Raw genomic sequence first — 19,924 nt, forward strand, 5'->3', positions numbered from 1 at the left:
AAAATTAGGAGAAGAGAAAACAATTCAAATGTAAGAGAGAAAACAGAATATACATAAAATCATTTAAAGGGTTCGCAGTATTGAGAAATGTTATGAGTTTTTAGGAGGAGGAAGAGAACATAAACATGAAAGTAAATTAGAGTTTGCCACGAGGACCGAGCTTAGGCTTCTCCTGAGGACCTCTCTTGATGGGAAGAACATCTCCGGTGGAGTTAGCGCTGACGTAAGTAAGCAAAGAGCCTCCTCCAAGGATCAAGAACTTGAGGAGCAATCCTCTCTTTGTGAATGGAGCAGCGAAAGTTTCAAAGAACTTGCTCTACAAGTAAGCAAAGAAGAAGAGACTCTTCTCACCATACTGTTTGCTTGAAGTATAAAGGTTAATATAAGTTATGAGATGAACAAACCTGAAGAGGGTTGTAAGGAGAAGGAGCATCAGAGCCGTATACGTCCCATTGACCTGTTGTGTTACCCAAATCTTCCAAGTCAAAGTAGACACTTTTGTCTCCATACTTAGCCACCACACCATTAGCCCTATTACAACACATGAACAACCTAGCTCAAGCTATTTGAAACTATATGAAGTTATGGACTATGAAATTTGAGATTCCAATATTAATTATGGTGTGGTTTTAGTGGCATTTTATAGCCTAAAGAGTTTTGATTACCGGATGGATTTGGGTTTGAAACTCAGGCGGGAAGGCTTGACGGAGAGCTTAGCTCCAGCGAGTGAGCTGCCGCCGAGACCCTTTACGACGGCTGATGGTTTCACGGCGGCGACAGTTGCAAGAGACGCCATGAGCTTCGATCACTATTCTTTTTCTGATGTTGTTGTTGTGTAAACAATTTGGTTAAGAAAGATAGCCTTTGATCGTCAAATTGAGTGGATTTTGATCTTCTTATTGCACGTGGCAACTGAGAACTCCTCTCGAAGATTTTTTACGCCAGTTGGATAAAGCCACGTGGAATCTAGTAAGATAAGGCTATCTTCTGTGAGGTTTTAAACTAAATCTGACTTCTTGATTTTGGACTCCTTATTTATTATTATTTTGGAAAAGGCCCCTTTGATCAAAAAAAAAGAGGAAAAGGCCCCAATATTTTTGAGGTATACGAAAAAACCCAGCAGGACACAAGAATTTATTGATAGGTCTTATTTGTTTTTTGTTTTTTAGATTTCTTGAATTACCACTCTTACTTTGGCCTCTGATCTTGGTATCGATGGTATAATATACAGTTTAACTTTGATTTAACACAAAAACTTAGTTAAATAGCCTTTTGTGTCTTTTTTTTTGGTCGTGGGTGGCTCCATCCATCTTTTTTTTTTTTTTTGTGTGCACCTAGTGGCTCCATCCATCTATATAACATAATTCATCATATAGCATAAATAAAATTGCAAGCGCCGTATGAGATTATTATAGTAAGAGATAAAATAAAATACAACTTAGCAGGAGGAATATTTTCCATCACATTAAAATATCTTATCTTTTCAACAAATTAAGGTTAGACATATTTTTTTATATCTCAATGTAAAGAAGAGTTATAAGTAAAATTAAAATTCGTTTTGCAAGGGATCTCATACTTCTTGAACCAATATTTGTTAGTATTTCAAAGTATATGATTCTATAAAAAGTAAAATGAAGTAGAGAATCAAAATTAATATTGCAAATCTTGTATATAATCAAAGACGAGAGAAGTAAACAAAACATTTTCGAGAGGACAAGATTCCCCGAGAGTTGGGGGGAGGGGGAATCTAATTGACCCCTAAGAGATGGGAGAGGCACTAACGAAAAGAGAGAAGAGAATAGACGTCTTCCTAAAAATGGAGTTTTAATTGGTCATGTGTGATGGAATCTATTGGAATCCACAAAACCAAAGTCACTAGGTGGATCTGTCCTTTTCCACACACATGAAGAGAAAATCTCGGAGATTCCAAACTTGTGGCGAGAGAGACAAAAGAGAGATGTGACTGGCTAACAATAAAATAAAACATATTTAGACACAAAATCCTGCGTTCGCTATTGCCTAATGTATAGGATCCTCCTGCTAATTGCTAGAAAAATGCGCGCCACATCGACTTTGCAACTCGCACTACTAGTCGTCTACTAGACCAATCAACTTGTCAACATTTATTTCTCTAAGCTTTATTAATAGAACACAATATTTTATGTAGATTATGTTTACAGAAGAGTATTGTATAGATTCGATGCATTTATGTTTATGTATGAGGAAATGTTTTGGTGCATGACGTAAGAAAATGAATTGTTTCCCAATTCAAAATATCAGATATACATCTAATTAGGGGGAAAATATGATGCATACAATTACGTAAGATTGGTAATAAAAATAGAAAAATTTGGTGATAAAACCTGTCGAGTTGGACCCAAATATATATTGTAATCGACAAGATAGACTTTACACATAATATTGAGCTATGAGTATTGACGCGATTAGCACACAATTTACGATAAACATAAGGAACACGGGAAAATAATAGGAAAATGTTTAAACAAAACTCAAAAAGGAAATTGCATGCCAGCCAACTTGGATTTTTATTTATTTCACAAGTTGTGAGAAACAGTTACGTTCATCTCAAAAAACACATTTTATCATTAAAAAAAAAAACACACTCAGCCATGTTCAGCATGGTTGAATAAAAAAAAAGAAAGAATGAGAGCCAATAGTTATCGCTCCCTTCATGCATGTTATGACAACCTGACGTGGAGTTCAACATAACAGCTGCAAATTTCCAAGTTCCGAAGAAGACTTAATTACTTTGTTTTGTTTAATATAATAATCATAGGAAAAAGCATTATTTCAACAATAATTAAATTTATTGATAAATGTTTATGAAGTCAAAAGGGAAAAAATGGTAGAAACAAATCCTAATTTGGTTTAAAATTAAAGAAAATAACTGAAAAAGGAAACAAAAATATACGGAAGATATTTTTCCCATTAAAAAAACACAAACAAAATAAAAATCAGATTAGGAGGTAAATTAAGAAGTGAATTAACAATAAAAAATGTGGGTTCCTCGTTGCCCTCGTAAAAGGCCTATATAAATGACCTAATGCGACTCTACGTTTTTCCCATCATTCTCGGTTTTAACTCTGAGACACATAATAAACAAAGAGAGAGATTGACATAGACAATAATGGGTGGGTGGGCAATCGCAGTACACGGTGGTGCCGGTGTCGATCCTAATCTTCCGGCTGAGAGACAAGAAGATGCCAAACAGCTTTTGACCCGATGTCTTAACCTCGGCATAGTAGCTTTGCGTTCTAATGTCTCTGCCATTGATGTCGTTGAGCTCGTCGTACGTTCCCTTCTCTCACAATTCTTTTAATGTTGTCTTGTAACAACTATTTTGTTTAAACAAAACAATTGATGGTTGACACAGATTAGAGAACTGGAGACGGATCCTCTGTTTAACTCAGGCCGTGGATCTGCTTTGACAGAGAAAGGAACGGTGGAGATGGAAGCTAGCATTATGGACGGTACGAAGAGACGATGCGGTGCCGTTTCGGGGATCACCACCGTGAAGAATCCTATATCTCTTGCTCGTCTCGTCATGGACAAATCTCCCCACTCTTACCTTGCTTTCTCAGGTGCTGAGGATTTCGCTCGTAAACAGGTACTTTACTTTATTTACTTACTCTTTTGCCCCTTCCTCCTCCATCTTCCTAACCACTCTTGTTTAAAATTTAAAGTGACACAATTGATTGGTTGTTTTAAAGGGAGTTGAAATTGTGGACAACGACTACTTCGTCACGGACGACAACGTAGGAATGCTCAAGTTGGCCAAGGAAGCTAACTCCATCTTGGTATAAACCATCGCATTTGACTTAATCAAATCTCCACCGTCTATTATTTATTCATCGCACGTTTTTTTTAATAGCATTTTTGTTTCACCAGTTTGATTACCGTATTCCGCCCATGGGATGCGCCGGTGCAGCTGCAACCGACAGTCCTATCCAAATGAACGGTCTTCCAATCAGCATTTACGCCCCGGAGACAGTCGGGTGCGTCGTGGTAGACGGGGAAGGACGGTGTGCGGCTGGGACATCAACCGGGGGTCTGATGAACAAGATGATGGGGAGGATTGGTGACTCGCCGCTTATAGGAGCAGGGACGTACGCGTCGGAGCTCTGTGGTGTGTCATGTACAGGAGAAGGAGAAGCCATCATAAGAGCTACGCTAGCTCGTGATGTGTCGGCTGTTATGGAGTACAAAGGACTTAACCTCCAAGAAGCTGTTGATTACGTCATCAAGCATCGATTAGACGAAGGGTTTGCTGGACTCATCGCTGTGTCAAATAAAGGAGAGGTGGTTTGTGGTTTTAATTCCAATGGGATGTTCAGGGGATGTGCTACAGAGGATGGATTCATGGAGGTTGCTATTTGGGAGTGAGATATTCTTAGACTAAGAAAATGTATTAGTATTTGATTAGTGTGCTATTAATCAGTCATCGCTCTATTTAATTTGGTTATTCATTATAATAAAAAATCTGGAGTAGTAAATTTAGGCATTTTGTTACCTCCAGTCCTATAGTATATTGTATTCATTCTGGTTTCAATTTGTTAGTTCGTGTTTAAAATTGTTGTTCTGTCTCAGCTTCATGGCTAATTACGGACTCAGCTCTCTGTTTCTTGAAGGAACCTGACCTGTCACAGATAGCAACTAAAAGTGTAGTAACTGGGACTTTGGGGGTGGATGGTTTAACACAATGGGATGGAATTATTATTACCTTTTATGAATCCAGTCTCGATATGATGAACTTCTGGAGACAGTCTCTAAACGTTGCTAGCACTGCCCTTTCCTGCTCTATGTATAGATCTGTTTCATAGACCTCCTCTCCATTGTATTGAGCATCTATCAGTTCGATCAATCTTCCACAGGATTGTATTTCTTCTTCTACATTACCGCTCTCAGACTCACTCAATAGCTCAGTGCTCTTGTGGTCTACCTTATCATCAGGATTTATACAAATCCTGTTCTGGTCTTCTATGATGTTGAAGGAAGAATGTTGATGAAACCAAGCAAGACAGAATGGTAGATCTAGTAAAGTTAAGATATTTTAAGACACAATTAATACCTGCAGTGGCTGTAGCAGATACATATGCTGCTACGAGAAGTGAGCATATATCTCCTACGTCCGGAACAAGTGTGGAAGTATATCCCAACGGGGGCTTTTTCCTACTGGTGTTACAATGAAAATACAGTTAAGAAAATACCTAATATTGTGAGGTGAAGAAGAGAAAATATCATTTAGGAAGTGCGAAAACAAACCTGTAAGGAAGCTTAGGAGAGGGAGAGCTAGACATAGGGGAACCCAGAGCATTTTGAATGGAATTTTCAGGTAGCAAAAACAACGGAGCTGGACAAGAATCCGGCTGCTACTTCCAGACATAGAAAAAATGAGTCTTGTGTATATAGAGTGCATATTTGTTATAAAGCAGGTAGTATATTTCACTTGCCTGAGGTAGCTCTCGGTGTCTTCTTCTCTGGTATACCTGTGGGGAATTGTGACCAGAAAACGCAGGTGCATAATTCATACCTCCCTCAGTGTTGTGGCTGTTAAAGCCGACACTGTGTCCACTAGGAGAAATGATTCCTATATCATTGACAATGTTCTCACATACAATCTTCTTCTCTGGATTATCAAATCCTTCCTGAAGCTTCCTGTTGTTTAGTCCCAAGGCAAAACCAGAAGGCTGGGACGCTTCACCGACATTTTTGCAGCTGATACACTTACAGTTGTCTGAGCATAGAACATTAGCCTGAAAACATTCGCAGTATTTCTTCAAACACCTGGTTCTTTTGCATTTGCAGCCTCTCGAAAGCAGTCCAAGTTTAGTATCAGGTTCAGCCTTACACTACAATACAAAGCATTCAAATCATTCCAGATACTTACAAATCAGAAAAGATGTGGAGATATACATCTCTGAAGCTTAACTCCTATAAAGTGATGAAAGATTTTAAGCACAAACCTGCTTGTCAATGAGGCTGCTGAAAGACTTTCCATTAAAGGCATTTGGGTTGCGAGCTAGTACCCTCTTCAGAGCTGTATCTCTTGCATCAAAGTTTTCAGAGTTGTTATGACAATCAGCACAGTCACAGTCGTCGGTACATAATAGTCCTGATGCAAAGCAATCGCAGTACCTAATAACCAAGCGTCAAACAAAATATCCAATAATGCATCAGTTTCAAGCTTAACTTCAGCACAAACAAAAAAAGTAGTTTAACCTGAACTAAAGCCTACAGCAGATGAACTTAGAAATCTCTATTCAACGTTATACTAAAATCTCTACCAGCTCAACAAGAGTAATTTTTCTTGAATTCCTGAAATGATCTTACAACTTTAAACATTTGGACTGCTTGCATCGACATCCTTTGTGCTTCATCCAAGTACTAATCCCTTCCTCATCTCTCTTATCCTTTGTTTCTGAAGGCTCTCTGCTTCAAAATAAAGACCAATCAAGAGATCAGAGGGTCGATTCTGGAACGGAGATTACTCAAACGAAAAGCATATGTACCAAAAATTTGGTAGAGAGATTGGAACAATACCGAGAATTCGGAGGAAGTTCTTCTACTGGCGACTCCGGGACGACGAGAGATGGCTCCAATTTCGTTAAAACGAGCTCCTTAGGGTTCTTCTCTGTCGCGATATCGCCGGAATCTACCTTATCAGTCATATCGATACTTCAACAAAAGCTATTCCCCAGTTAAGCGAACCGATTTGAGCATGGGCGGTGAGAAATCCTCAGAAACAGCGTCGTCAATTCTTAAATCAGGTCAGAGAATGGGAGAGTCGCCATGGCTGGGAGATATCAGAAGAAACTGGATTGCTCCGCTCGATTCTCAAACATCACTCTCGCGTATTCTTTCTGTTTTGGCAGCTTCTAGGGTTTTCTCAGAAAGAAATTAAAAGGCTAACTGAGAACAAAGAACACGGAGGCATTCAAAATCGAGAGCGAGTGATAATTGTGGAGGGAACGAGCTTAGGAAGATGACCCAAGTTTTTAATTTTAATTGCCTCTATATGGCCGTCCTCTCCTCTATTCGAACCCGGGACCTAATCCCTATGAACATGTGCTCTTACATCTTATTTTTAAAAATTTAATAAATTACACTGTAAAGTTTTAAAAACAATAGTTCTTCAATGAAAACTTTTTTTTTTTTTTGGAAGTCAGATTGGGTCGAAAATGGTTGATTGAAGACATTAATTGCATGTTGGCATTAAATAAAATCAACCAACAAAATTAAAACCAATGAATTTCTGTATGAAATGTTAGTTAACCACCACATCAAATTTTTAGTAACTCTCATGGTCTTTTTTCTTCTTCTCTCAACATCATTAATGATTTAAATCATTATCCAAAAGATACAAAACGACAGAACCAAAACAAAAACCATAATCGCTTTGTTCACTTTTGTCCATCGTCAGAATCACGCACGTGGCTGAATTGTCTCCGAAGAAAAGCAAGTCGTCGTCAAAACGCTTCAGTCGCTATTTCCATGATCCACCACCAAGGTCGGTTTTTTTCCCGCGATTGCAACCTAAGAAGAAGAACGGCTGGTTACGTAATTTGACTGTAGCGACTATACAGAAAAAGTTGAAATCTCCGATCGATAATTCCAATAAAGTTTTTTAAAACATTACATTACTGCGAACCTAAAAATGACTGCAACGACATTAAAGAGTTTCAGCTACTTGTCTTTAATTACCACCCATCGACTCAACCATAGCTCAGCAATTCTCTCCTGTCGTCGTCTTCCTCGTCTCCAGCCTCCTGCTTCCTTTCTTAATTCTGGCTTTAGATTCTTCCAATCTTACCATCATCTCTTCTGTAAGTTCTCCTTCTCCGATTTTTTTATTACTACTTTGTTCTGGCTCTTCGTTTTTTTGTTTTTTTTACGCATGTGACCTGTTCGACGAAATGTCTTAAAGATTCTTGCTTTCCATATATAACGTTGATGATCCATAGATTAAAACAATATGTTAGTTTTGGTCTGAATTTATTGAATATTTTCAGCATCAATAAGGATTCTTGTTTGAAAACCCAATTTTGATTATTCTATAATTTGTCATTTCTTTCATTGATCTGAATTTTATCTGTGTCATATCTCTTTAACCTGAGTTGATCTGTGTAATCAAATGTTGCAGCTTCACAGTCTGGTTCACTCATGGAAGTGTTTAAAGCAGCTTTTTCAGAAGCCTCTAATTCCTCTGATAGGATTGCCATTAAAGCCGATGGAAAGAGTCACTCTTATGGCCAGCTCACATCGTCTGCCTTAAGCATATCTAAATTGTTCTGCCAAGATGATACTACAAATGTATGATTGATGTTGCAGCCATATCCACTTGTAGCCATCACAATATTTAACAGCTTTCTGGTTATTAAAATTTTCTTTTCTCTGAATTTCGTAGGGAGGTGAAACTAAGAAGTATGAAGGCTTTGGTAGTCTTAAAGGAGCTAGGATTGGAATTGTGGCAAAACCTTCTGCTGAGTTTGTTGCAGGAGTCCTGGGAACGTGGTTTAGCGGTGGTGTAGCGGTTCCACTTGCACTTAGCTATCCAGAAGCTGAACTCTTACATGTGATGAATGATTCGGTATGGGATCTATTTGTCTAACTATCTTGTTCTGCTTTAATTTCGATTATGGCCACGCTATCTTCAAGGAACTATTTTTTTAATTATTCTTGTGGTCAGTTCTTAGGTTTTCTTCATGTAGTCAGTTCTTAAGTATTCTTGATATGATTTCTGAATTTTGATCCATATCCAAGCCCTTGTTTGTTTTGGTATCAGTTGTTTTCACATGACCAAAAAGGGTGCTCTGTAGAATAAAGTAGAAAAAGGTTTTAGAATGGCTAGGTTTTTATGGTTGGCTCTGTTTTCTACCATGTTCAATATTTAAGCTTAGAAGTATTCCTTATGCTGCTATTTACTATTGAGTAGAAATTATTAACATTTCTCGGGCTGTATCATTGTTTATGGTTTCTAGGATATATCTCTGTTATTGAGCACAGAGGACCATAGTGAAACCATGAAAACTATTGCAGCAAAGAGTGGCGCTAAATTTCATCTTATTCCTCCTGTTGTTAACGCAACTTCAGAAACTGTTGCTCGCAATCAGTTTCAGGACGACATTTTTAAAACAGAAGTAAAGTTTCTAGGTAAAATTTTGAATATTTTTTAAATAATGATCTTATATTTGAGGCTACTCTTTTAATTTATGCTTCCATACATTCAAGAAATTATGGGTCTGTCTTTTCTGCATTACATCAGTCTTTATTTGTGCAGATGATCCAGCATTGATCGTCTACACTAGTGGTACAACTGGTAAGCCAAAAGGAGTTGTCCATACCCACAACAGCATCAATTCCCAGGTATATATCGGAACTCCAATATGTAGCTCCCATCATCTTTTAAATCCTTTCAACCTGCATTAGAATGTGGCTGCATTTATTAAATTGATACAGTATCTCTCTGTCTCTCCAGTGAGTAAGTGAAATTATGATGAACCCTTTTTAAGTTGTAAGCTTGTATATGTGCAGGTTAAAATGTTAACTGAAGCTTGGGAGTACACATCTGCTGATCATATTCTCCACTGCCTCCCACTACATCATGTTCATGGGCTTTTCAACGCTTTATTTGCACCACTTTATGCGCGATCTTCGGTAACTTATACTATCCATATTTGCTTCAGCTAGTTCTTTCAAAATATATTAACTTCTGAAAACATCAAGGTCTTTAAAGGTTTTTAATTGATGTTTATATTTCTCTTTGAAGGTTGAGTTTTTGCCCAAATTTAGTGTTAGTGGAATCTGGCGTAGATGGCGTGAATCATATCCAGTGAATGCTGGGAAAACTGAAGACGCCATAACTGTATTCACTGGAGTAAGTCTTCTTTGCTTTTATTCCTTTAAAAGAATTTCTAGTTCATGAATTAGTTATCCCTGCGTGACTGCGTCCAGTTAAGTGTTTCATGTTGTATAAGGCTTTTCTTGTATCAATATAGCAAGCTTGTTTGTATATGTTTATCTTTTTGGTTCATATCTGATTCGAAGGAAGTATATGATTCAGGGCCAGATTACTCCAGCTTACTCTGTAACAAAGTGATTGTCTTGGCTGAGTCGATCAGTTTCCAATTTGCTTCTGGCGCTTTAGATATAAGCAAACACATTTTGCTTAAGAGGAATTTAGCTTGAGACAAGAAAAAGAGAGTTAATAGAGAGATATAGCTACTTCAAGTGGTTAAAGTGAATGTTGTGATAAACAGGTTCCAACCATGTACACTCGGTTGATACAAGGTTATGAAGCAATGGATAAAGAGATGCAGGACTCTAGTGCTTCTGCTGCACAGAAGCTTCGCCTAATGGTAAGCTACCAAATATCTCCTAGAAACTCAAATCCAGCTTGATGGATTATCAATACATATGCTTAGACGGCTATTCTATTTTCAAATTCTGGTGGAATAAGTGCTTACGCATTTGGGGATAAAATACATTTCTTAGATGTCTGGCTCCTCTGCTCTCCCTCGACCGGTCATGCATCAATGGGAAATTATCACAGGTCATCGTCTTTTGGAAAGATATGGCATGACTGAGGTAAGTAGATTTTCCTGTATCTTTTAGTTACAATAATGCAATACCTTAGACAAAGCCTGTTCTTAGTAGTTACATCAACTGACTTAATTTTTTGTCAAATATTCCCAGTTTGTAATGGCAATATCAAACCCCTTACATGGCGAACGGAAGGCAGGTACTGTCGGCAAACCTCTTCCTGGTGTAGAGGTCAGTGAGATCCTCTTTCTCTTAAGTCCAAATTCAACACCTTTTAACTATATCCACACATCTAAGGTGCACATACTGTTGACATGAAGTTATGATACTGAAAAAGTGTGTCAATGTAATAGGCTAAAATTAAAGAAGATGAAAATGATTCAAACGGAGTGGGTGAAATTTGTGTCAAAAGCCCATCTCTGTTTAAGGAGTACTGGAATCTTCCAGAAGTGACTAAAGAATCGTTTACGGAAGATGGATACTTCAAGACGGGAGATGCTGGTAGAGTTGATGAGGATGGATACTACGTGATTCTAGGACGTAAGCAGAAGCAAGAAATACCTTCAAACACATTTTAAGAGTAGTTTGTGTTTCTTCTTTTAACATTATCTCTTCTTTGGCCACGATCAGGCAATAGCGCTGACATTATGAAGGTTGGAGGATATAAGTTATCTGCCTTAGAAATCGAATCAACCCTTCTCGAGGTAACATTAACATTCATTAGCGTTCTTTTTGGATCATTGAAGGTAGAAGCTACTTTCTACTCGGAAAATAGATTATAGAACTTGAGATTCAAAACCAAGAAATTTAATCGCTGAATGAAAATTCTGGGATGTGTTATGCAGCATCCTACGGTTGCAGAATGTTGCGTGTTGGGTTTAACAGACAAAGATTATGGGGAAGCCGTTACTGCTATAATTGTAGCAGAGACTGAAGCAAAGAAGAGAAGCGAGGATGAGTCAAAACCTGTGATGACCTTAGAAGAACTGTGCGGTTGGGCTAAAGACAAGCTTGCTCCTTACAAGGTACTCAAAATCTGCCAAATTGCTATCCAACAGTCTTTTCATAGTATTTAATTTCTTGCTGATAATAGTCTATCGTTTCAGCTACCAACACGGTTGCTTATATGGGAGAGCTTGCCTCGCAACGCCATGGGAAAGGTAAACTTTAATCTCTCTCAGTGTCTCTAAAAGCTTTTTCCCCCTAAATCATATTCAGAGAAGTTTGTTTGGTGTAAAATAATAAGAATGATTCTCAGTTTTTGGAGTATTTGTCGAATTGCAGGTGAACAAAAAAGAGCTAAAGAAATCTCTGGACATTCAGGAATAAATTCTCAGAGACAACCATGGATTTCTTCTCTGTCACTCCTGGTTCTTTGATTCTATTACGCATGCTTAAATCATAAAATGTATTGTCCTCTTTTTTTTTTTTTTTCTATATCATGTACTTGACTTAATAATGTCAAGAATCAAAAACCAAACCATTTGGAAACTACATATTTCTATATGTTCAATGAACAAATCGTAAGTATGAAAGGAAGAGAGTTAAGAGAGTTGAGCATAGTCTTTAATGATAATCAATAATCATTCCACAAAGGTTATAGTGGTAATCAAATAGTGATCCGATCATATTATATATTCCACTAACGAGTTAGTTTTTTTAACAAACACGTAACGAGACGAAAAAGAAAGAGATATGGCAGATTCAAAGATCCTTAAAACGACATCATCGTATCTCGAAGAGATAGCAAAAGGCAACGGCAAAAGCGAGTTTGAGGCTTTAATCCTACAAGGCTTAGAACTCATTCATGTCGGGAAAGGAGTCTTACGATGTAAACTACTCGTCACAGATCGTGTCGCGGTAACAAAACTACTCATCCAATCGAATCTTGTTTTTGAATTGGCGTATGTTATTATTATACTAACTACTAGAGATGAATAATTCTTAGGGAGAAGACGGAGCTTGGCACGCCGGAGTGATTACGGCGGTGATGGATACGATCGGAGCTTCTGCTGTGTACTCCACCGGCGACGGACTCCATTCCTCTGTTGATCTCAACTGCTCGTTTTATTCAACGGCCAAGATTCAAGTTAGCTTTCCTATCCTCATTTTTCTCTCGTTTTTGTTATGTTCTAATTGGGTAAATTACTAAATTAGGTAAGTGCATTATTATTAGTAATGATTGAGATAATAAAAGAATATATAACAAATTAAATTGAAGGAAACGGTAGAGATAGAAGCAAGAGTGAATGGAAGCAATGGAGGATTGAAATCAGCTGTGATTGAGATCAGAAGAGAAACAAGTGGAGAACTCATAGCCACAGCAAGGTTGTGGATGTCCCCTCTTAGCGTCAAAGTCAGACGCAATGTTTCTACTCTTAGTAAGCTTTGAACCATTTTTTTTTCTCAAGTTACCATATCGAAAAATTTGATTCTCTTCAATCAAATTACAAATACTAGTATCATACACATATTTTGTGATAAATAAGCACACCCGATTAATTAATATCATCACTCTACATCCTAAGAAAATCCAAATCCATTATATAATAGTAATCTAATTACATACAAATATTTAGATTTTTATAGCACACGTACGTACACCACTTGTGATCAATTTGGTTCTTAGTTTAATTTAAGAACTTCTTCTTCTTCTTCTTCTCTCACGCCATTAACCTTGTCATTTCTCATCTGATCCACCGTTGGACCATACGACCAGCTACACACAACGTAATAGATGACATTAACGAAGCTCAAGATTGCTAAAATCCAATAGTAATAGTCGTAGTGACCCTTGTTGATGTTATCTTCAATCCAGCTAACGTTTCCCTTCTTTGAGCTATTCTTGACCGCATTTAGTATCACACTAGCCAAGATATTAGCCACTGCCATTCCTAGACCGAACAGCGCAGCCGCAATGCTCGACATGCTTTTTGGGAACTCTGTGTAGAAAAACTCCGTCTGTCCTATCCCTGTTAAGGCCTCTGCTAAACCGTGTAGCACATACTGTGGTACCAGCCACATCGCTGAGATGTTCACTGTTGTGTTGGCGTCGTTTGCGAGTCCTTGGCTTATCGCGGTTTTCCTTCTGTAATGCTCAACAGTTGCGGAAACCGCCATTGCTAAGAAGGATATGAATAGCCCTAACCCCATTCGAATCTTGACATTGATCCTAACTTGTCTGCCTTGGATCTTGGAAGCTAATGGGAGGATGGCGCGGTCGTACAAAACGACCCATGAGATTAAGGCTATGATTGTGAACATACCGAAAGATCCAGCTGGGATTTGGAAGTTCGAACTGTTGCTCAAACGTCTGTCCATTGATTTAGCTTGAAGCAACTGAAACGAGTTCTGGCTAACGTTTATTGACATCATTATCCCTGTGGACCATACTGGTATCACCTTGACCAACGCCTTGAGTTCCTCAACTTGGTCTGTTGTGCATAGCCTCCATGGGTTTAAGGCCAAACCATCAGAGCCAAGGTCTTCTTCTCGGTTTCTTATGACACAAGCTTTGTTTATAAACCTAAAGCAATTGCAAGAAATTTCAATATACAAAACAAAAATAGAAACTAATGACGAACTATATATATATGAATTGGATTCAAATTAATTACCTCAATTTGTCAGTTGGAGCTTTGACTTCAGAATCTTTCAAACGATAGTAACAGTCGTTGGAGTCTTGATGCTCTGGCAAACTTAACTTCCTGTTCGCGTAAGCTGCAACAGCCACTTGAGCTAAACCAGTGAACAGACTCTTGCTCACGTTGCGTTTAACATAGAGAGGAGAGGCCAAAACAAACAAGAAAGCCGCGAGCAGCATGAGAATCGCGGGTATTCCAAACCCGATTTTCCATCCTAGATGATCTTGAATGTAAACAATGACGGTGAAAGCGATCAAGACAGCAACAGACGAAGAAGCGTAGTACCAACCGAAGAAGCTCTCAAGAACTCTCTCGTTCTTAGGATTCTCTTTGTTGTCAAGCTGATCAGCACCAAAGGCTAAAGAACATGGCCTGATTCCGCCTGATCCAATCGATATAAGTGCAAATGCGGAATACAAAAGAGCCAATTGTGAAGATGTAGCGGAACTGCAGCTGGTCCCGGCTGCTGCTACACAAGGTGATGGCTTCACTTGTGGTAACACCGCCGTTAGCCATAGAAACACCATACCCTGTAACGTTTTGATTCATACAAAGTTTATTAAATTGGTAGTAATAATACCACAAACATAAAACAGTATAATAAAATCTTAAATTGACACAAAGTCGAAATATAAACAGTGTGTGAAGGTTCCATTTTGTCGTTTTAAAAACAATAAATAAATAAAAATGTAGTTTTCATCTCATTCGTAAAATGCTGTAGATGTCTTTCAAAGAAAAGTACATACAAGAACAAGAATCTAAGGTTTAGATCAGAGATCTATCAATCTATACGTACGTCAAATTGTCACAATCATAGGAAAAAACACATTATTGTAATTTCTTACGGAAAATGATTGATACTCTAGAGAGTCTAGATGAATGAATGATTGCTAGCTAGAGATTTCGAAATCATTTGATGTTATATGATAAGGTTTGGTTTTTTATTCAAGTGGATGGAAATAAAAAGGGCTTTGAGGATCAAGAATGGGACGAGTAGTACAAAAACATGGGTCACACCAGTCGATATTGCTTTCATGTCTAACCAAAAAACTAATGTCAAATCCTTAAATGGTGGCAAAAATGTGGGTCTTACAATCAGCTTGACCCATATGTATGGACACGTTAAAATAATGAAAACTATAGTAATCGAAAACGTTATAAGAAATATGAATATATATATACATAGAGATTGAATCAAGCAGTGAGGTCTTTCACAATCTAACAAGTTGCCAGAGAAGAAAATGGCCATAAACCATAAGGAAAGCAACAACAAGATTTTCAAAAGAATTAATAAAATTTTTTTGGAATTATTAATTAATAATGATAACTTTATGATAGTATTTAAGACCTGTTATTATATATAAATATAAAATCACATGGGACATTTCAGAACACCTGGCTGGCTTCGAATTTAATTTTACCGACGTTGGTATTTATATATATTATCTTTTTTGATGAACTCACAAAAATATTAAAGAAAAGACAAAGTGGTTAAAAGATTTTAATATATTCATTGGACAGCAATTTCAGGGGTAAGCACATGCAACATGTGAAATATTTGACTCTTAATGGGAAAGAGGCTTTTTAGAAGCCTTAATCATATCAACTCTTAAAATAGAAACTTCACTCTCTTCTATGATTATTATTACTATACTTTAAGCCAAAATATACAGCTATATTAATCATTCAAGGATAACGAACGGTAAAACAAATTTAAAAAGTTTAGAAATGTTTACCAGACCAAAAAAAATCACTTAAAAATAAATAGTAGTAACTAGTTACGAAAACCTCGTACCATTTAATTTTGCTAAGGCCCTTAAATCTATGACATGGTTAGATTTTTTTTATTGAATTCTCTTTTTCTTTTTTTTGTCACTCAAAAGTAAAAGCCAAGTTTCTATTATCAAAAAGTGTCCAACCGGAATTTATAACTTCTATTATCGATACAAATGAGTTTGGTCCAATTATCAAAAGCCAAGTAAAAAAAGAATACACTGAAGACCACCGCACGATACTTTTCAGTTTTCACCTAAATCAGTCGAGACCAAAGGCTAATAAAAGAACATGGTTGGTTTAGGTAAAAGAATTGGTGATCTTTTAACAGAGTTGAAATCGAACCGGAATAAACCGGGAAAACGAAGAAGAATAAACCAGAAAATACCAGGAAACTGGAGAGAGAAGCAATGGCGATGGTGAGAAAGCGACCGAAAAAGGAATCTGAGAGGAAAGCTCCAACGAGAGGCATGAAATTAGTAGCAGCGACCCACATGAACAACACTGTCTGGCCTTTGGCAACTCCAAGTCTGTAATCACTCATCAGGTAAAGAATCATGTTCTGTAATAGCCCGTAGCTCGCCACTTTCTCGAACCCCTCGTTTGCTTCACCCAGTTTCAAAACAAGAAACAAGAAGAGAGAATTCAGAATCAAGATTTGGATTTGCAAAAGAGAAGAAAAAGAGTGAGAGATGTAGTAACGACTTATACCAATGATGAAAGGCATAGTGAGAAGACCACCCTTGGCTCTTCTTCTTCTACCATTACTACTACTTGGTTGAAGCATCTCCTTTGATGATGACTCTGTTTGATCCGGTGGGTTCTCCATTATTCTTTACCTTTCTCTTCAACTTAGTGAACAAAGAGAGAAGAGAGAACAAAGAGAGAAGAGGGAAGAAGAAGAAGAAGATCTTTGTCTTTGTGAGAGAGCTTAAAAAGAGTTTAATGCGATCTTATTTTGAGTTCAGACAGCGAGGAATCTCTGTTTTCTGCGACGAGTGAGCAATAATAAATGGGCGAGAGATTGATATTTAAATAAGTATACCATTTTTTTCTTAAGCAGAAATAAATTAATACTACTATCTTATTCTTATTGGGACGCCAAAATTTTATTTTATTATATCAATTTTATCCTAATGTGGGTTTTAGCTTCTTCTTTTTTTTTTTAATAGAGTGAAGTTTATCCTATTTGCACACGACAATTATCATTCTTTTTATTCGTAGTTATAACTTGAAATATTACTAATGTAGAATAAATAGTGAGATTACACGTCTTTTTCCTAATCTAGCTAAATACCCAATTATAAATGCCAGGAAAATATGTGTTTAACATATATATATATACATATGAAAATTAACATATATATATTTGTATATAGATATATATATATCTATATATATATATTTCTTTTTTTTAAAGAAGAGAGAACAGTACATTTGTACATTCAACTTCAAATGTTCCATCTTCCATGTTACTTACGTCAAACATAAAAAGGTATATATAGTGTTATTGACTTATATTTTTTGAAATAAATCCTTTAAATCAAAAAATTCTATTTCCATTTCAAGTCAGCAGAAAATTATAAATTTGAAAAATATGTTAAGGATGTACTATAATTTTATATTTAATTGGTTTGTTACTTATATAAATACATCGTTGTTTTGGTTTTGTAAACCTTGGAGTTGTCTTTTTGTAAAGACATCACATTAGTGTTCTATGTTTTGTAAGGGTTCCTTATGGCACACATGTTTACTTACTTACTTTACTCAAAGAGAGATCTGCCTGTCGTATACTTGAAATTATGAGCTCAAAGCTTTTGCAAAATCAATCTTAAAAGGGAAAGAGGAAAACTTAAAATTGTCTTCTAGGCTGGTCAAATAAGAGAGGGATACATATATCCAAACATATTTAGTTCATTTTCTCTTTCTAAAGAAGTCTTGTTCTAATCATCATGAATCACCACTATCCTAGCCTTGTTACTAAACAAGTAATCAAAATAGCTCTCACAAATCACATATCCCCATTATCAAAAATCATAACAAAAAAGTTTTACTAATAATTGAAGAGAAAGGAATACAAAACATCCCATGAGGTTAACAGCTTTTGTTTTGGCTACTCTCTATTCCTCTTTTCTTGACAAATTGAGACTTTTCTAACTTTAATTTCACTCATTTTTAAAGAAAAGAAGTAGATTCATTAAAGTAAGTGCAATCATATTGTTAACTTTTTTTTTTTTTTTTTGGTTCGCTTTCTCCTAATCACACTAATAAGTCAACATCTCCAAAGAGTTGGCCCAAACAAAATATACACTATCAATAAGATAATAACATACTACATTTTTACCATAATAAGAAGTTTCGGACTTTACGATGTATAGTAACTTCGAATATACAGTAGTATACTTTAAATTTAGTTTTATTCCCAGCTAACTTCGACTTTTAGAGGAATACTACTAAGTTAAAGTATCCATATTCTAAATTGACAATTATAGCTTTGATGTGACTAAATCCAAAGACAGAATGCAAAGAATAGCAAACATTTCATCAAAATAAATATCCAATAAAACAAATCACAATATTCCATTATACTGCTAGACTTATAAATATGAAATAGTGAAATGCTATACTATTATATCAATCTCAGAATAAAAACTGACTTATTAAGTTTATTAGAGAGTATCAGTCGAACTTTGTTTGTGGTCTTTATTGAGTCCACATGAACCATTTGAATAAATCAGAATTAATCAACTTTAGAATATCCGGTTTGTAATAAACTAATAAAAATATATACCTATACATAAAAAAAATCACTTAAAATATTTTTCGTAAATATAATGTCAATATTATTTTTTTAAAAAGACAAAAAGTGAGGGAAAAAAGCCATAATGATGAAAGTGACATGGTCATTTGCCTTGCACGTGGGTGTTGGATACTCTGCAATCACACTTTTTGACAAACTTATTAATCTACTACTCATTATGTCATCTCATTATTATAAATCTCTTATCATCATCATTATAAACTAGTTTACTCACTTTCTCATAGTTAAAAAATGACTTAGACACTCGTTGTAACTTAACCACTCTCTTAATATAAAAAAATGACTTAGACACTCGTTAAAACCGAGTTCAAGAAAATCCAAAACTTCAAACTATAGTGTGCTACTACATATGAAGAAGAAACTTTTATATACATGTACAAAAACCACATAAACCAAAAACCCATAACACTGTCTATATAACAAAAAGCATACACACTAGAAGAACATATTATTTTGTTTTTTTACTATTGGCTTTTCAGACTTTTATGAAAAAAGAGGCTTGTGAAATAACACACACAGTCGAAAGAAATGTTCACTATGATCAGGAACAACACTATGCTTAGATTTTTTCTCGAATATTTGTAATGACGACTTAAACCAATTGGTGAAAACATTACAGAATTATCTTTAAATTGATATTTGGTAAATATAAAAAATGGTGTGAATGTATAATATAGAGTGAAAATGTAAGATTGCGGACGAAGACAATACATATTCTGGGACAGTGCCAAAAAAAGAAGACTGTAGAAAAATGGAATCGTCTGAAACATTATTTATTTTCAAAGGTTGCTTGACTTACACGCCAAACCCCCTACAAAAATTTCTTTATTTCTTCCATTTCTTACTTCAAGAAGGAAAGGTCTATTGAGGTATGTGTCAGGTTTCAGACTCATTTTTTCTTCTCAAAATTCAAAGAAAAAACAAATATATTATTATTATCATTTTGTCAGACTCGTTTTTTCTCACCTACTCTGCTTTCTTCTTATTCAATGTTTTGGTCTCTCTTAACATGTTTTTGTTCACAAAATCCTCATCTCCATTTTACACACAAGTTCTTTACCAGCCTTTGTCTTCTTCTTCTTGTTGTGTTTACTGGAATTTACAAGTTGGGAGGTTTTAACTCTGT

General features: G+C 36.1%; 6 protein-coding genes across 8 annotated transcripts; 3 read left to right on the plus strand and 3 right to left on the minus strand.

Moving 5' to 3' along the window:
- Positions 1-31: 31 nt before the first annotated feature.
- LOC17892027 (photosystem I reaction center subunit VI-1, chloroplastic) lies at positions 32-866 on the minus strand. Its single transcript, XM_006298694.2, has 3 exons — positions 666-866; positions 405-531; positions 32-316 (listed from the first exon to the last, which is right to left on the minus strand). The coding sequence occupies exons 1-3, from the start codon at positions 794-796 to the stop codon at positions 137-139; spliced, it is 438 nt and encodes a 145-aa protein (XP_006298756.1). The 5' UTR covers positions 797-866; the 3' UTR covers positions 32-136.
- A 2,171-nt stretch (positions 867-3,037) lies between these two features.
- LOC17892188 (probable isoaspartyl peptidase/L-asparaginase 2) lies at positions 3,038-4,591 on the plus strand. The gene is made up of 4 exons (XM_006298071.2): positions 3,038-3,310; positions 3,395-3,628; positions 3,732-3,818; positions 3,910-4,591. The coding sequence occupies exons 1-4, from the start codon at positions 3,149-3,151 to the stop codon at positions 4,402-4,404; spliced, it is 978 nt and encodes a 325-aa protein (XP_006298133.1). The 5' UTR covers positions 3,038-3,148; the 3' UTR covers positions 4,405-4,591.
- LOC17893970 (protein tesmin/TSO1-like CXC 8) lies at positions 4,567-6,934 on the minus strand. 3 transcript variants are annotated; one of them, XM_023785789.1, is made up of 8 exons: positions 6,562-6,934; positions 6,352-6,450; positions 5,985-6,156; positions 5,472-5,870; positions 5,284-5,387; positions 5,090-5,193; positions 4,742-4,998; positions 4,567-4,658 (listed from the first exon to the last, which is right to left on the minus strand). In XM_023785789.1, the coding sequence occupies exons 1-7, from the start codon at positions 6,687-6,689 to the stop codon at positions 4,745-4,747; spliced, it is 1,260 nt and encodes a 419-aa protein (XP_023641557.1). In that variant the 5' UTR covers positions 6,690-6,934; the 3' UTR covers positions 4,567-4,658; positions 4,742-4,744. The 3 variants fall into 3 exon arrangements, with proteins under 3 accessions (XP_023641557.1, XP_023641558.1, XP_023641559.1); XM_023785790.1 differs by lacking the exon at positions 4,567-4,658 and having other exon boundaries at positions 4,705-4,998; positions 5,090-5,190; XM_023785791.1 differs by lacking the exon at positions 4,567-4,658 and having other exon boundaries at positions 4,705-4,995.
- Positions 6,935-7,559: 625 nt separating this feature from the next.
- On the plus strand, positions 7,560-12,095 carry LOC17893307 (malonate--CoA ligase). Its single transcript, XM_006297193.2, has 15 exons — positions 7,560-7,844; positions 8,162-8,331; positions 8,426-8,608; positions 9,000-9,171; positions 9,299-9,384; positions 9,553-9,675; positions 9,788-9,895; positions 10,278-10,376; positions 10,513-10,605; positions 10,714-10,791; positions 10,914-11,100; positions 11,191-11,264; positions 11,406-11,585; positions 11,667-11,720; positions 11,845-12,095. The coding sequence occupies exons 1-15, from the start codon at positions 7,676-7,678 to the stop codon at positions 11,887-11,889; spliced, it is 1,821 nt and encodes a 606-aa protein (XP_006297255.1). The 5' UTR covers positions 7,560-7,675; the 3' UTR covers positions 11,890-12,095.
- Positions 12,096-12,168: 73 nt separating this feature from the next.
- LOC17891994 lies at positions 12,169-12,978 on the plus strand. The gene is made up of 3 exons (XM_006298659.2): positions 12,169-12,420; positions 12,509-12,649; positions 12,782-12,978. The coding sequence occupies exons 1-3, from the start codon at positions 12,256-12,258 to the stop codon at positions 12,950-12,952; spliced, it is 477 nt and encodes a 158-aa protein (XP_006298721.1). The 5' UTR covers positions 12,169-12,255; the 3' UTR covers positions 12,953-12,978.
- Positions 12,979-13,084: 106 nt separating this feature from the next.
- On the minus strand, positions 13,085-16,997 carry LOC17891981 (protein NRT1/ PTR FAMILY 1.1). The gene is made up of 4 exons (XM_006297206.2): positions 16,689-16,997; positions 16,366-16,583; positions 14,178-14,734; positions 13,085-14,086 (listed from the first exon to the last, which is right to left on the minus strand). The coding sequence occupies exons 1-4, from the start codon at positions 16,804-16,806 to the stop codon at positions 13,186-13,188; spliced, it is 1,794 nt and encodes a 597-aa protein (XP_006297268.1). The 5' UTR covers positions 16,807-16,997; the 3' UTR covers positions 13,085-13,185.
- Positions 16,998-19,924: the final 2,927 nt, after the last annotated feature.

This window comes from Capsella rubella, unplaced genomic scaffold (assembly GCF_000375325.1).
Source record: "Capsella rubella cultivar Monte Gargano unplaced genomic scaffold, Caprub1_0 scaffold_3, whole genome shotgun sequence".
In the NCBI taxonomy this organism is placed as follows: Eukaryota; Viridiplantae; Streptophyta; class Magnoliopsida; order Brassicales; family Brassicaceae; genus Capsella; species Capsella rubella.

Bases quoted from the DNA above. Each gene is read 5' to 3' on its own strand.
- LOC17892027 (XM_006298694.2), bottom strand. From the start codon at position 796: ATGGCGTCTCTTGCAACTGTCGCCGCCGTGAAACCATCAGCCGTCGTA. The intron at 532-665 runs GTAATCAAAACT...GTGTTGTAATAG, and splicing joins TTCAAACCCAAATCCATCCG to GGCTAATGGTGTGGTGGCTA. The intron at 317-404 runs GTTTGTTCATCT...GCTTACTTGTAG, and splicing joins CTCCTTACAACCCTCTTCAG to AGCAAGTTCTTTGAAACTTT.
- LOC17892188 (XM_006298071.2), top strand. From the start codon at position 3,149: ATGGGTGGGTGGGCAATCGCAGTACACGGTGGTGCCGGTGTCGATCCT. The intron at 3,311-3,394 runs GTACGTTCCCTT...TGGTTGACACAG, and splicing joins TTGATGTCGTTGAGCTCGTC to ATTAGAGAACTGGAGACGGA. The intron at 3,819-3,909 runs GTATAAACCATC...TTGTTTCACCAG, and splicing joins AGGAAGCTAACTCCATCTTG to TTTGATTACCGTATTCCGCC.
- LOC17893970 (XM_023785789.1), bottom strand. From the start codon at position 6,689: ATGACTGATAAGGTAGATTCCGGCGATATCGCGACAGAGAAGAACCCT. The intron at 5,871-5,984 runs GTTTGTGCTTAA...TTTGTATTGTAG, and splicing joins GCAGCCTCATTGACAAGCAG to TGTAAGGCTGAACCTGATAC. The intron at 5,388-5,471 runs GCAAGTGAAATA...TGGAAGTAGCAG, and splicing joins GACACCGAGAGCTACCTCAG to CCGGATTCTTGTCCAGCTCC.
- LOC17893307 (XM_006297193.2), top strand. From the start codon at position 7,676: ATGACTGCAACGACATTAAAGAGTTTCAGCTACTTGTCTTTAATTACC. The intron at 10,377-10,512 runs GTAAGCTACCAA...TACATTTCTTAG, and splicing joins CACAGAAGCTTCGCCTAATG to ATGTCTGGCTCCTCTGCTCT. The intron at 11,586-11,666 runs GTACTCAAAATC...CTATCGTTTCAG, and splicing joins ACAAGCTTGCTCCTTACAAG to CTACCAACACGGTTGCTTAT.
- LOC17891994 (XM_006298659.2), top strand. From the start codon at position 12,256: ATGGCAGATTCAAAGATCCTTAAAACGACATCATCGTATCTCGAAGAG. The intron at 12,421-12,508 runs GTAACAAAACTA...AATAATTCTTAG, and splicing joins TCGTCACAGATCGTGTCGCG to GGAGAAGACGGAGCTTGGCA. The intron at 12,650-12,781 runs GTTAGCTTTCCT...ATTAAATTGAAG, and splicing joins ATTCAACGGCCAAGATTCAA to GAAACGGTAGAGATAGAAGC.
- LOC17891981 (XM_006297206.2), bottom strand. From the start codon at position 16,806: ATGGAGAACCCACCGGATCAAACAGAGTCATCATCAAAGGAGATGCTT. The intron at 14,735-16,365 runs GTATTTTCTGGT...AAAACGTTACAG, and splicing joins CTTCTCTCTCCAGTTTCCTG to GGTATGGTGTTTCTATGGCT. The intron at 14,087-14,177 runs GTAATTAATTTG...CAATTGCTTTAG, and splicing joins GCTCCAACTGACAAATTGAG to GTTTATAAACAAAGCTTGTG.